This window comes from Canis aureus, chromosome 18 (assembly GCF_053574225.1).
Source record: "Canis aureus isolate CA01 chromosome 18, VMU_Caureus_v.1.0, whole genome shotgun sequence".
Lineage (NCBI taxonomy): Eukaryota > Metazoa > Chordata > Mammalia > Carnivora > Canidae > Canis > Canis aureus.
In genome coordinates, this window is record NC_135628.1 from 13,211,949 (window position 1) to 13,226,801 (window position 14,853).

The following is a 14,853-nucleotide window of genomic DNA, read 5'->3' on the forward strand; positions in this document are numbered from 1 at the left end:
TTCCATGATGCTATATTTTTATGTCTCCTTATATACACATGCAAAATTTTTATCTACAGTAATATACCTAGGAATTATTTTGATAAATATATTTCAACATTATTGCCAGATATTAAAAATAAATTTACTCTTCAAAATGATTGTCACAACTTTTACTTCAGTCAGCAGTATATGAGCAGCATGTCTGCTACTACAGTGCCTCCCTAACACATAGTTACTTTTTAGATTTTGCCATTCTAGTCTGTGTGCACTTTTTACTCCTGAATTTGAACATTATTTCATGTGTTTATTGGCCTTTCAGGTTTCCTTTTCTGTGAATTTCAACTCTATATCTTTTGCCTATTTTTCCACACAGTTTTTTCTTATTGATTCACAGGCGTTTTGTTTAGCATTTTCTGGAAAAATAACTCTTTTTAGCTTATAAATATCTTTCCTTAGTTTATGGTTTATCTTTTCACTTTAGGATGTCTTGGATGTGCAGAAATGTTTAATACTAATGTAATTAGATATATGTATATTTTCTTTTAGGGGATGTGCTTTTATCTGTCAAGAAATCCTTCCCTACTCTGAGTTTATAAAAATGTTCTCCCCTATTTTCTTCTAAAAATTATTGTTCTCATCATTTTGTCCTTAAATTATCTGGATTGATTTTTTTTTTATTTGGATAACCAAATGTCTTAGCAACACTTATTTGTCCATTCTTTCCCCACTGACCTATATATATCAAGTTTTTGTGTATATGTAGGTGTATTTTAGAGCTCTTTATTCTGTTCTCCTAGTTCATTTCTCTATTGTTCCCATATCAAACCATCTTAATTATAAGAATTGATATCTGGTAGGCAAGTTAATAATTAACTTGGCTTGGCTAATTGACTTAGCTAATTTGGCTTCTTGCTTTTACAATTTATGGCCAAATTGTCAAATTCCACACAAAGGGGGAAAAATCCTCTTGATATTTTTATTGGAACTATGTCAAATTTATCACATAATTTAGAGAGAGTTGGCATCTTTGTGATATTGAGCCTTTCCATTTGTGAAGATGGTAGATCTTGATTAACTTAAGTCTACTTTAATATTTTCCAAAAATATTTATAATGTGCTTCTGTACAGATCTTTAAATTTATTCTTTTGTATTTTTGTTTTTGTTACTACTTTTACATATGATATCTTTTAAATTATTTTTAAATAATTACTGGTATTTAGGGACATAATTGATTATTGTAAACCTACTCAACTATCTTTTAGTTTTAGTAATTTATAGAGAAGGATCTTTTTAAAATGTAAATTATGCAGTGTCAATTCCTTATTCAGAGTTAGTTCGTGCCTTCCATTGCAATTAGAATGATATCCAAATTATTTATCATACTACAAAGCCCTAAATGATCTGAACTGTTTTCTTCTCCTAATACATGCCAAATATCACAGTACTCTCCCTTTTTTTCACTAGGCTCCAGCTTCATAGGTTTTTTTCCAGGACAAACAAAAAGACAGATTCCTTTCTTCAAGAATTTTCCACCTCCTACATACTCCTCTTTAGATCTACCCACATCTGGCTCCTCATTAATTGAGTGCTTGCTGGAATGTACTACCTCTCAAAGAAGACTTCCCTAATTGGGTGGCCACACTCTTTCTTTTGGCCCCTTCCCAATCACTTTCCATCCTGTTACCGTGATTTATTTTTTTCACTGCAATTCCACTTATGTGGAATGATTTTTGTTATATATTTATGTTTATTTCCTGTCTGTCCTACTAGAGTATAAGCTATGGGATGGCAGAAGCATGTCTTACTTATAGCTGTAACCCAGCACCTTCTGGGAATGTGAGTTCGGTTGATGTTTTCTGACTGAATGAGTTTAAGATAACTATTATTCCTATTTTATTTTATTTTTTTTTTAAATTTTATTTATTTATGATAGTCACAGAGAGAGAGAGAGAGAGAGAGGCAGAGACACAGGCAGAGGGAGAAGCAGGCTCCATGCACCGGGAGCCCGATGTGGGACTCGATCCCGGGTCTCCAGGATCGCGCCCTGGGCCAAAGGCAGGCGCCAAACCGCTGCACCACCCAGGGATCCCTATTCCTATTTTAGATATAGGAAAACTGAGATACAAACAGGCTGAGTGATTGGACCATCACCTAATAATTTGAACAAGATCTCGGTGACTTCAAATTCTAGACTGTTCATACTCTTGACATTTCAGTTCATTTATTTTTTTGGATCAGCGAAGACACAATAATGATGTAAATGTGCCCTTGAGCTATAGCTAAAGGCCTGAAAATAGCAACCATGCTTTTCTCATGGAATTGTTTTCTCAAAAAAAAAAATTTTTTTTTAATTATTGAAAAGAAGTGTGTGCTGTAATCACATGATTATTGGTATAGACTATGCAGCTTGGTTGAAATGATGTTAATATTCTAAAAGTCATCAGAAGTGTCTTTCCTGTTTTTAAAATGAAAACCACAACCTCTCAAGTTATTTAGGTAAAGACCACAGCTTATTACATTAATTTAAGAATAGAATCAAGGCGATGTAGATTCAAGGTGACACTAGTAAATGAGATTTGTACCTTCTAAGATCCTTTTCAACAAAGGAACTAATTATCATATCTTTCACAGATAAATTGTGAAAAGCATTTGAAAAATTTGAAAGCATTTACTCAATAAAGACACTCCCAATGCTATTTGTATATTTACAGTTAATTTTTCAAAATACATTCACATTCATTCTCTTTTTATTCACAGAATGATACAATGATGTAAATATTCTTATTTTTACAGGGAGAGAAAAAGCCAAGGTCTAACCACAAGGCAGTAGCAAGAAGGATTAAAGTCAAGTTCTCTACTTCAGGTTATCTGGCTGAAGGGCCACTTCTTTTACACATTTACTATAAAGAAATAAGAACCATCAAAGAATGTTATATACATGTTACTGAAAAGGGATATCTTATTTATTATGATCTCTGCTATTAATGGTCCTTAGCATCAGATTTTTTTTTCCTTTTCTAAGTTAATCAATGAAACTGTTTCATATTCCAAAGTGAGGGAAAACAAATTGTCCTTTCTGACCATATTATACTGTTCTTAAAACCCAATGTAACTATAGTCATACCATTCTCAAAATTCATATAGCTTTAATCTCCTTTTTACTTTCTCAAGTAGTAAGTAAGGGTGTTAAGAGAATTCAGATTTAAAGAACTACAGCAAACCCTTTCACAAAGAGGAACAATTCCTTTATGTATTTATCACACTATAATTTATATATTGATAACTTTACCTTTTCTTACTAGATTTTTTAAAGCTATATTCACAGAGCCTATTTTTAAATTTTTTAAATGATCCATATTAAAGAAAAGCAGTTCTTAAATATTACAAAGTAGCAGAAGCCGATATTTCTCTTTTTTAAAGATTTTATTTATTTATTCATGAGCGACACAGAGAGAGGCAGAGACACAGGCAGAGGGAGAAGCAGGCTCTATGCAGGGAGCCTGATGCGGGACTCGATCCCAGGACTCCAGGATCACACCCTGGGCCGAAGCGAGGTGCTCAACCACTGGGCCACCCAGGCGTCCCAAGAAGCCAATATTTCTTAAATATAAAGTCTCTCTAATGGATATCAAAAATAAAATCTTAAATTTGATGCCAGAAGAAGATTCATTGTCTTCCATTTATATGTCATGAACTTCATCTTCCAAACACATCAAAAATTTCTCTTCACGTGGTACTTTTAGACCATGGTTCTACTCTCTCATTAATGCTTCCAAATTTTGGCATTTGTGACATCCACTTTCACTCCTCACTTCCTTGCTTCTCACAATCAGACACCATCCTGGTCTTCCTTGGCACCATTCATGCCTGACATGTAATAGGCCACCGAGAAATGTTTGCTGATGAACTCTCAGAGACTGCAGTCTCTGACCTCACCATTCCTCAAACCTTCCAAACTGACTGACCCCCTCCTCTCTTCTGCTTAGCCATCACAGGTATGGCCATACTTGGCTGCTAGTCAACACTTGTAAGTGCTCTAAGATTTCAAACCCAAAAACTGGAATCCTGATTGTAATCTCAAATCTTTACCTCTTCTCCACTGCTGCTCGCTCTTGCTAAACCCACAAGCCCCCCTAACCCTAAACTTCAGTCCGTTCTCCTTTCCTAACTTTTGGTCAAATGAAAAATGCTATAACCTGTGCTCTGAATTAGCCCTGAACTCCCACCTTGCTTTTTTCTATGAAGTCATGTGCTAAGTAGTTCAGTCTATTGTGAAAAGGATGCTAAGAGAAAAGGGAGTTTAAAAAAAAGAGCTGGTAAGGATCACCTGATTCAGCCCTTTAAAATAGTACATGAGGAAAAAGATGATGACTAGTCTTTTTCAGAACCTGTGATTGACCCTTTCCAGGTCTCTCCCCCAAACACTGCCCAGGCTCCTTTATGTCTTACCTATTCCCTACCCAGCCAGGCCCCAAGAGAAACTATTTCAGTACCATTTTCCTTGGGCCCTTGTCCTTGCTGCATTTATCTTGCCAATTTCTAATCTTCTGTTTTTTCTACTTTTCTTGGCTTGCTGAGCATTGAGCCACTTCCATTTCAAATTTATCCTAACTAGATGTTTCATGTTGCTTTGGAATCCTTTCTTTCTTACCCATTTGAATTCCTTTCAAATTATCAGTTTCCCATCCTACTCTCTTACTCTCTGCAAATGAGTTTACTGCTCACTTTGCTTAATGTTTAAAGCCAAGGAAAGTGCTCAAAGAATAGAAAACTCTCAAGCATTTGCTATTTCCTGAATATACCATGCTCTGCTACATCCATGACTTTCTCACTTTGATCTTGCTACTGAATTGCCCTCACAGCACCTTTGGATATCTATATTAGGCCAGCTGAATATCATGTCTTACAAGGTTCCCCACCTAGTTAATTTTCTACTTTAGTTCTCAATTTGCATCACTTTATTTTGATATAATTTCAGACTTAAAAGTTGCAACAGTTTTATTCATATACACATAGAAAAAAAGAATCTCAGGATGCCTTTCAATCAGATTCTTAATATATTAACATTTTACTACATTTGCTTTGTTCTCATTCCCTCTCTCTCTCTGTACATTTGTTCTCCTTCCCTCTCTCCCTCTCTCTCTCTCTGTACATGTACACACACACATGTATTTATACATATACATAATCTAAAGTATTTAGGGATAAAAGGGTATCATGTCTGCCAGCTAATCTTAAACAGGTCAGAAAAAATACATGTATACACATATATACATAACTATATATATATACATGTATATGGTACTCTGCATCTGTGTATGTATATATATGTATATTTGAAAAAAGAACTTTATTGGCTCCTCTTCCTCTGCTCCACAACTAAATCACTTAAGAACTCTAAATTCTACTCTGAGTTCTCCTATCTACCTCTGCACACTCCCTGGGTGGTTTCATCAGTCCCAATGACTTAAAATACTGACTATACTGATGGCTCCCAGATTTATTTTTTAGCATAATCTCTTCCCTGAACTCTGAACTCTAATATCCAACCAACCTATTTGAAATCTTGATATGGACTTCTAACTGGGACATCAAACTTAACATAACCAAAATGGAATTCCCCATTCAACTTGTTTTTCCCTCATCTTCATCTCCATGCATACCACTACTATTCACTCAGTTCCTCAAGCCAAAACCTGGGAGGCATATTCAATTCCTTCTTCCTCTCCTCCCCTCATATTCAACCTACTGATCAACTCTCTCCTCTCTCTCTCTCTCTCTCTCTATATATATATATATATATATATATATATATATATATATACGCTGGGTCTTCTACTTCTTTCTCTCTATAGCTCTCATTCCACTCCAACCCATTATCACTCTCATTTGGCCCACTATAAGTCTCCTATCTGGTTTCCCCACTTCCGTTCTCACCCTCTTATCTATCCATGGTCCTCAGAACAGTCAATACAATCTTTAAAAACAAATAAGCCATATTATGTCACTGCCCTGTTTAAAATCAACCAGTGGCTTCTGATTGCATTTCGAATAAAGTCCAAATTCCTTTCACTGGCCCCTGCTTGCCTCTGAGATATTTTCTCCTACCACTTCCCCCAGCTCACTGGACTCCAAACATGCTGACCTTTATTAGTCCCAGGATCATGTCAAGATCATTGCCATCTCAGGGCTTTTGCATTTATAATCCCATCTACCTAGAATGCTTGGCTCCCCCACCCCATTGAACCCCCCACCAAATTTACTGTGGTTGACTCTCATCCTTCAGATCTCAACTCAAAAGTCTCTTCCTCACAAAAGCCTTTCTGGACTCCACTATTAATAAGTCACCATCTAGGGACACCTGGGTGGTTCAGTGGTTGAGTGTCTGCCTTTGACTCAGGGAGTGATCCTGGGATGGAGTCTCACATTGGGCTCCCCACAGGGAGCCTGCTTCTCCCTCTGCCTATGTCTCTGCCTCTCTCCCTGTGTCTCTCATGAATAAAAAAAAATGTTAAGAAAAAAATAAGTCACCATCTACTGTAATTCCTTCATAGCACCTATCTGTATCTGTAATTGCACATTAGTTAACTTGATTCTTGTTTGTTTCTCCTACTGTAACATATGTTCCAGGAGAACTGGAACTCTCACCACAGCAGCCTTGATGTACACTCAAAGATTGGTTGATGTGTGTAAATCATGTTTACATATGTATATATGCACTATCAGTAAATTCTCTGAGGGTAGGTATCATGTCTTTTTCATCACTTTTTTTTCTTGTATATACAAGGCACTTAAATATCTGTGGAAGGAGTAAACTAGTGCATGTCTTGGTTTTTTCAAAATATAATTAAGATAGGCAATTTTTTTGTCTGGTTAAAAAATATCCTTCCACCCCCCCAATCATTTACAACAAAACATCTTATCAAAAAAATCAGCATTTCTCAGGATTTTTGTGCTGTTCTATTTTCAATGAGGTGATAAGACAAAGGAGGTTTCACAAAGCAATCTTTGATTTGTCTCCCACTTAATGCTTTTCATTCTCCTGAAAAAGACACACTGAAAACATTCCATTCTCTCAATACAGACATCCTAAAAGCATTCAAATGTCACTCAAAAAAATTTTTAAAAGCCACAGAAACCAACTATTCCTTGGAGTTTTTTTTTTTTTTTTCTTTTTTGAGCAAAGGAACATTGTTTACAGCTTGCCCTAAGGCTTCTGTTAATGTTTGTTAGAATGGGGTGTTGCAATTAGAGTTGCTCTGTTCTTCTATAATGGCAGACTGCTGCAGATTAATTTTCATCGAAGCATATATTTTCAACGACGTAGAATGTTATAAATTGCTTCCAATAAACAGGAAGAAAAGTCAAAAGTGTTTTCTAGAATCTTCTCCTCTTCCCCTTCTTTTTAACTCTTTTATCTAAAATTTAAGGGAATAAATATTATTTTAATGTTCTAATTCCTTTTAGTTACTGAGATAACTTCTTAAGAAATTAAACTTTTTCTCAGTTTCAAGCATAATGTATACCTGGTCAGTATACGGTCACGCTTCAATATCAAACTTTTCTATAGAAGGTGGAATATTGTATTATCTGTCTTTCCACTAGCACTACTTATGAATTGTAAGTAAATGATCAAATGTTAATTTAAGTCTTTAAAAAGGAGATGTCAATCTGTTTTCTAAAATAAAAACAAAAATTATCCCCTCTTATTACAGAGATGTTGCAACTTTTTTTCATTAACTCCACCATGGATTATGAATAGTTTACTATGCAGCATATACATGAGACATACAGATTAACATATGAGTTAAACTAAAGTTACTGATAAGAAAAATATAACTTCTTTTTCCATAACATAACAATCCCACCACACAAAAAAGAATTTCTATTAAAATTCCTATTTTTCTATCATTTTTCTTAACTAAAATTGAATGGAAGTCATCATTAAAGATATTCAGTGATCAAAATGATCCACAATATAATGTTGGTAGTGTATGTGAAATGACTATAAAAGTAAAATGAAGTATGACATTATAGTAGGATAACTACAATGACATCCTTGGCTACTGTTGGAAACCTAAGTTTAGTAAAACTTTAAGAAGAGGGGAGGTGCATCCTTAAAGATAAAAATAAATTATTAGAGTCAGTTTTAATAAATTCTTAACTTTATTTTGCAGTCCATGCTTTGAAAATGGAGTAGCAACTGATAATCCCATCAGTTCTTTTGTCTCAATATTAATGATTTATATAGAAACGATATAAAGAAAAGTTTCTCAGAAAGATGGAATTGTTCATTGTTCTGGTGGATATGTAAAAACAATGCTGACTCAAAAGCAGCCAAGTGGACAGCTGCAGATGCTGTACCCAATGGAAATACTAAGCAGGCATAGCACAAATCAATAATTAACAAAGCAGATGCACAAAGCTTGATGAGGATGAATAATTGCATAGGCAGGAATGGTAAAAGGAGCTGATAACAGTACTAGTTTTGTAAGAAATTAGATAAACTCTTTGTATTCACAAATTTGTTAGCAAGAGTACTTCAATGCCTAACAGTACACCAAGAATATCTTTTCAAAATGCTTTGATTAAATTGATATGCACCTTTAATAACACTTATCACTAAAGATATTTAGAAATCAAAATTATCCACAGGGAAATATTGGTAGGGTGAACATAAAAATAATTTTAAAAGAATTAAATACTGTTCTAGGTGCATATAACTATAGGAGCTTAAATTGTGTATATTTGGAATTCTTAAGTTTAATGGAATGTTGGAGAGAGAGGTGTACCTTTAGGGCATGTCCTTTTATAACTTTAGTGTGCATGTGTGTCACACTAGCCAGTCAGTAAGTTTCTCGAGGACAGCGTCACGTTTTATAATGCTCTCTAAAAGCACGAAGCCCAATGCCTTTATATAAATATTGATTTCTTTAGAATGTAATGAAAATGGGACAATATGATTAAACATGCTTTAGTAAAAGCATTTAGAGTAAATTCTTTACATATATGCTGAATATATGACTCAAACATTTTTTAGGAGTCTATTTTTTTGAGTAATAACTTCTTAAATTGCAGTGACTTTAAAAACTAGAAATTTGCAGTGGTGATAGATGCATTTTTATAGCAAATTTGGAAAGCAGGTCTCAGAGTTTTAGTTATATAAGATAGGTATGAAAGGTTCATTTTTAGCCTTCTTTTCCTTAGGACATATATTGCAGGAATAACTGTCCTTATGAATGCAAGGATTGAGTATTCATTGAAAATGCATACTTCTTTTGTCTACATATTCATTAATTTACAAATATTTATTGAGTACCTACTTTGTACCAGGCACTATTTTATTTATTTTATTTATTTTTTTTTCCAGGCACTATTTTAAATGTTGGGAAAATAGCAGTGAACAAGCAAAAAATCACTGCACTTATGGAAATTTTATTCTAAGGATGGAGGGAATAAAGATAAATCAGTAAAATATATGATAAATTAATGTTCAGTACCAAGGGGAAAAAATAAAACAGAAGTAGGTGTAGGGAGCCTGTGAAAGAAGTAGAATTTTAAATTGAGTGGGAGGCCAGGAAAGGCCTCACTGAGAAGTGAGGTTTGGATTTAAGTCCTGAAAGAGGTGAAGCAGCTTAGTCCTTTGGCTGAGGGAAAAGCATTCCAGGCAGGAGAAACCCCAGGTTCACAAAGGCCTTGAGGCGAAACAGGGCTTCGCATAGTTGAGAAGACCGAGGCGGCCAGTCTGTCTGGAGGAGACCGATGCAGAGTAGGGGAAATGAGATCAGAGGCGACAGGAAGCTAGGTCATAAAGGACCTCAGAGGGAAGAGGGGAAGCCGTTGAAGGGTTCTGCACGGAAGAGTGACACCCGACCGAGCGGGATCACACTGGCCACGGAGCTTTGAGGACAAAGCGAAGAGGGCGAGGCTGGAAACACGGAGAGCATTTAGGCCCCGGCTGTGACCCAAGAGGTGCTGGTGGCTTGAACCGGAGCGCTGGCAGCGGTGACAGCAGTGGCCGGATTCTGGGTATACTTTGAAGATACTACTCGGAGGATTTTCAGACAGAATATGTGAGGTTATCTACTATTCGTGATAAAGTTAAATTTCCGCTGTTCCCTCCTAATTGATCAAAAAGTCACCAATTCTCACACATTTTCTGTCATTCCTAGATTATGATGTTGACATACATGACTTTTGCCCCTGAGTTTGAAGACGCATCTCAACCATTTCTGTGTCCTGTGTCAACCTTGAGGGAGGCTAAAGAGAAAATGTGGCTCGGGGATCTGACGGCGCCAGCGGCAGCTCGGGGTCATGCTAGCCTGTGAGCTCCGCGGGGCTTGCCTTCTGCCCTCCTCCGGGCCGTCTCGGAACCTTGCACACGTCAGGCTCCCCAAAAATGCCGGATTGCTGTAGAGTCTACATCTCCCGCGGGGTAACACACCGGAAGACAACATCCCGCCACGTCAAGCTAGCATCCTCATGCCAGGACGCTCGACAGGTGAATGTGTCCGAGCTTCCCACGATAATGAAGATGCTCGTTAACACGGTCCAACAAAGGGCGGAGGAGATCGGCTTTGCAATGCACCGCTGGAGCCGTCCTGTCACTGCACCTCTGTCCCCTGAAGCTCCCGCGGCGCTAAGCCCTCTGGAGCGGGGCACAGGCGCCCACCCAGTGCAAGCGCGCCCGCACCTGCGGCCCGAGACCCAGGCGGCCTCTCGCGGGCCTGCGCTGTGCATGCCGGGAGTTGTAGTTTCCCTCGCCCCCGCCCGCCTTCCCGCGAGCCCGGCCGCCGGCGCGCTAGCGCCCCCAGCGGCACGCGGGCCCCGGGAAGCGCCGCGCTCGCGGACGGCGCGGGGCGTTGCCTAGCAACGGGGGAGCGGCGACGTCACGGCGGCCGCGCGTTTTTAGCGCCGCTGCACCGGGTCGAGCCGCGGCGCGTCCCTCGGCGGCGTCCGAGCGTCCAGGTCCGCCGTGCCGCGCCTCCGCCTGCCCCGGGGGCCGAGCGCCGCCTGCCGCCGCGGCCCCCCGCGAGGCCCGGGCCGGGAGCTAGAGGCGGTGCGGCCGGCTCGCCCCGGGCCCGCGCCCGCGGCCTCGGCGGGACGATGCTGGAGTCCATTCGCGTGACGGGTGAGTGCGGGGCAGGCGGCCCCCGGGCGGCGGGGCGGGCGGGGCCGGGGTGCGGGCGCGGGGCCGGGGTGCGCGGAGGGCGCGCCGGGAAGGCCCCGTCCCCCGGTCGCCTGCCGTGGGCCAGCACGTGCCGTGGGACCCGCGGGGCCGTGGACGCGCCCCCCGCAGCTCCTGCCACAGCCGACGGGAGCGGCGCGTAGCGGGGGCGGCTGGGTTTCTAGAACGTTCCCGAGGACCCCCGCTGAGAGGAGCGAAGCGGCAGGCCCGTATCTCCCTGTGCTTTGGCGGGACCCCGCGGTTGGCCTTATCAGCGGGTGCCTTCCAGGGTGGTGCTGTGCGGCTGAGCGAGGCGGTCAGACGCCAGCTCAGGAAGTTCGCTGGCCTTGTATTACCTGAAAAGGAAAAGAAAACAAAGTATGGACGCTAAGCCATGTAAATATCATCTTACACACCTGGAGGCTTCCCTCCTTGGCCCCTGTCCCCGCCTCTAATCCCTGTGACATTTCTGCGGACGGGGCTTGCGGTAGCCCAGGACCGCGATGACCACCACCCGAGTGATGGATCAGAGGAAGTGCCCGACCCCACAGACGGTGTCACATTTTTTTTTTTTAATTTTTATTTGTTTATTTGATTTTTACCATCTGGCATCGCAGTACCAGACCATTCCTTTCCTATTCGTATTTAAATCCTGCAACTGGATTCCTTTCCAATGAAAACGCTTGTGGTCTCGGTTTTACACTATTTTATTTCATGTTGGGTATTCTAGAATGTGGAGCTGATCCTGTGCTTTGATTTATCTCGTCGTTATTTACGTTGACAGGAAGCGCAGGACTCAAGATCTAAGAAGCAAACCTAAATCAGCATTAGAGTTTTTAAGAGTGTAATTTGATGCAGACACTACTTTTTCATCCCGAAACACAACGAGAATTTTGAAAAGTTCCTTAAAAGTACCGTACCTTCTTTTTGTTTGGGGGCAGGCAGGGCCTCTCAGCTTTGGCACTATTAACATTGAATTAATGGACAGTTCTTTGCAGTGAGGGGGGCTGCCCTGTGCATTGTCGAATGCTTAACTAGCATCCCTGGTCTCTACTCACTAGATGTCAGGAGCCGCCCCCTCCTCCTCCATACACAGTTGTGATCACCAAAGATGTCCCAGACATTGTCAGGTGTTGCCTAGAGGGCAAAATTACTCCCCTTCCCATTTGAAAACCACTGCCTTGGAGAAAAACAAAGTGAAGGTTTTTAGACAACTATTCAGAAATAATGTCAATTAAAGTAATTTCCCCAAAGTAAAGCAATCATTGCAGAAAGAGAATACAATTATGACAATAATGGTATTAGAAAGTAGGTCCCCAGGCAGCCCAGGTGTCTCAGCAGCTTAGCACCACCTTCGGCCCAGGGCGTGATCTGGAGACTCAGGATCGAGTCCTCACATCAGGCTCCCTGCATGGAGCCTGCTTCTCCCTCTGCCTGTGTCTCTGCCTCTCTCTCTCTCTCTCTTTCTCTGTGTCTCTCAGGAATAAACAAAATCTTAAAAAAAAAAAAAAAAAGGTATCTTGACCATTCAGTCAGCAGTAGAAATGGGGTCGCCTGCTTTTCAGTAGGCAGAGTTGGTAGATTAAGGAGAGGTGCTTTATGAAATACTAGACTCATTGCTCTGCCTCAATTCAATTTCTGTAATTTAGTGGCAAAAATCACTTCAACTCTGCACTGTTCGCAGCACTTAACATATTTTAACACATTCAGTCTTCACACCAGTACTATGAAATGTGTAGTAGTATTACCCCATTTACAGATAAGGAAACTACAGCACAAAGAAGTTAACTCATTCAAGGTCACAGCTGCTACTAAACAGCCAAGATTCAGACTGGAGCAGTTCCCTTCCAAAGCCCATGTTTTCAACCACTGCGCTATTACAAGACTGTATATTGACTTAAGCCACAAAGTTCAACATGAACATTTCATTTAACATCAGGGGTATATTATCTGATAGTTTGCTCCAAGTGGTTTTTTTTGTTTTGTTTTTTTTATCACAGGCAAGCTGTAAATAAGTTTTGCCTGGAAAGATCATATTCTACTTGATTATAAAATTTGCAAAATAGAAGACGTTTAGCTCATTCAGTGAGTAACAAAGCTGTCAGAAGCCATATAGGATTATGTTAATTTTTGATTTCCTACTGCCCATATTTTATATGGGATATAAGTGATTAATGATAAGAAGTGATTGATGGATCATCTGAAAATGAAGCTCCTTTGTAACAAAAGCAAATGTTTAAAAATACTGGAGACCAAAGTCTTCTTAAGGCTACTGTTTGGCCATATGGGATGAATACACTTAGGCACCCAGCTCCTGTTTGTCTTATAGCCAGCCGTAGGCACCTGCCATTAAAACTTGTCTTCAACATCACTAGTTGTTTCACTTTTTTTTTTAAAGTTTATTTTTAATCTTTTTTTTTTAATTTTTATTTATTTATGATAGTCACACAGAGAGAGAGAGAGAGAGAGAGAGGCAGAGACACAGGCAGAGGGAGAAGCAGGCTCCATGCACCGGGAGCCCGACGTGGGATTCGATCCCGGGTCTCCAGGATCGTGCCCTGGGCCAAAGGCAGGCGCTAAACCACTGCGCCACCCAGGGATCCCTGTTTCACTTTTTTTTTTTTTTTAATTTTTATTTATTTATGATAGTCACAGAGAGAGAGAGAGAGGCAGAGACATAGGCAGAGGGAGAAGCAGGCTCCATGCACCGGGAGCCCGACGTGGGATTCGATCCCGGGTCTCCAGGATCGCGCCCTGGGCCAAAGGCAGGCGCTAAACCTCTGCGCCACCCAGGGATCCCCCTGTTTCACTTTTTTAATGCCATCCTGGTATGATTTTTTTTTCTCAACCTTCAGGCATTCAAGTCTTGTATCCTTTCTTTCCTCTCAAATAGTACCTTCCCTTGGCTACCTCTCTGGCCATCCTTTCATAAGCAAGGCATGAGTGAGCAAAAACATACACAGGTGTATGCCGTAATGAGACTTAGAATTTCAGTATTGGAGGAAGCCATCATACAAATGTAGAGCTGCAACTGTGACAGGTGCTTCAAAGAACCCTCCAGGGAAGGTTTCCTGAACAAGTGACATTTGAACTGAAGGGTGAGTGGGAATTCATTTAACACGGGTAGGAAGGGCTCTCCAAACATAGGGACAATATAGGAAGAGTGTCTGGAGGGAGAAAGGTGAGAGTGAGGGATTGACAGAATGAAAGGGCATGACAGAATGAAAGAGTAGACTGATTAAGGGGAACATGGTGCAAGTGACCTGACCATGAGTGACTCCATATGCCATGGTTAGGAGTTTTGTCTTCATCCTAAGTAGAAAGCCCTGGGGAAGTTTGTTTTCTGGCATGTTCACTGTTTCAGATGGTGTGCAAAGTGATTTCCTGTACCAGAACCATTATTTCCTGGCATTATAGAATACCCTGTATATTTCTAACTGTAAAATAACAACACAAACCATGACAGTGTCAAGATCTAAAGAATCATTGTTACTAGCTGAGTAACACTGAAGTGCTCCTAACTGGGACTGGGACACTTTTGGGAGTCCTGAAGTTGATTTTCTCCATTCCTGAATGATATGAGCAGTGCCTTTTCATCTCTCTCTCTCTCTCTCTCCCTCCCCCCCCCCTTCTCCCTCCCCCTCCCCCCCTTTAACTTAAAATTGAGAAACTATATTGGATTCCGTTGAATTTAAAGATGTTA

At 40.3% G+C, this 14,853-nt stretch overlaps 1 protein-coding gene across 3 annotated transcripts in view; it reads left to right on the plus strand.

The window, feature by feature from the left end:
- MATCAP2 (microtubule associated tyrosine carboxypeptidase 2) overlaps positions 1 to 14,853 on the plus strand; it is a 61,530-nt gene that overhangs the window by 2,693 nt on the left and 43,984 nt on the right. The window contains exon 2 of one of the 3 annotated variants that reach the window (XM_077856203.1): positions 2,777 to 2,846. In XM_077856203.1, the coding sequence (XP_077712329.1) occupies positions 2,777 to 2,846 (70 nt within the window). Of the gene's footprint in view, positions 1 to 2,776; positions 2,847 to 10,966; positions 11,115 to 14,853 lie in introns of those variants that run through there. The other 2 variants (XM_077856204.1, XM_077856205.1) reach the window with 2 other exon arrangements.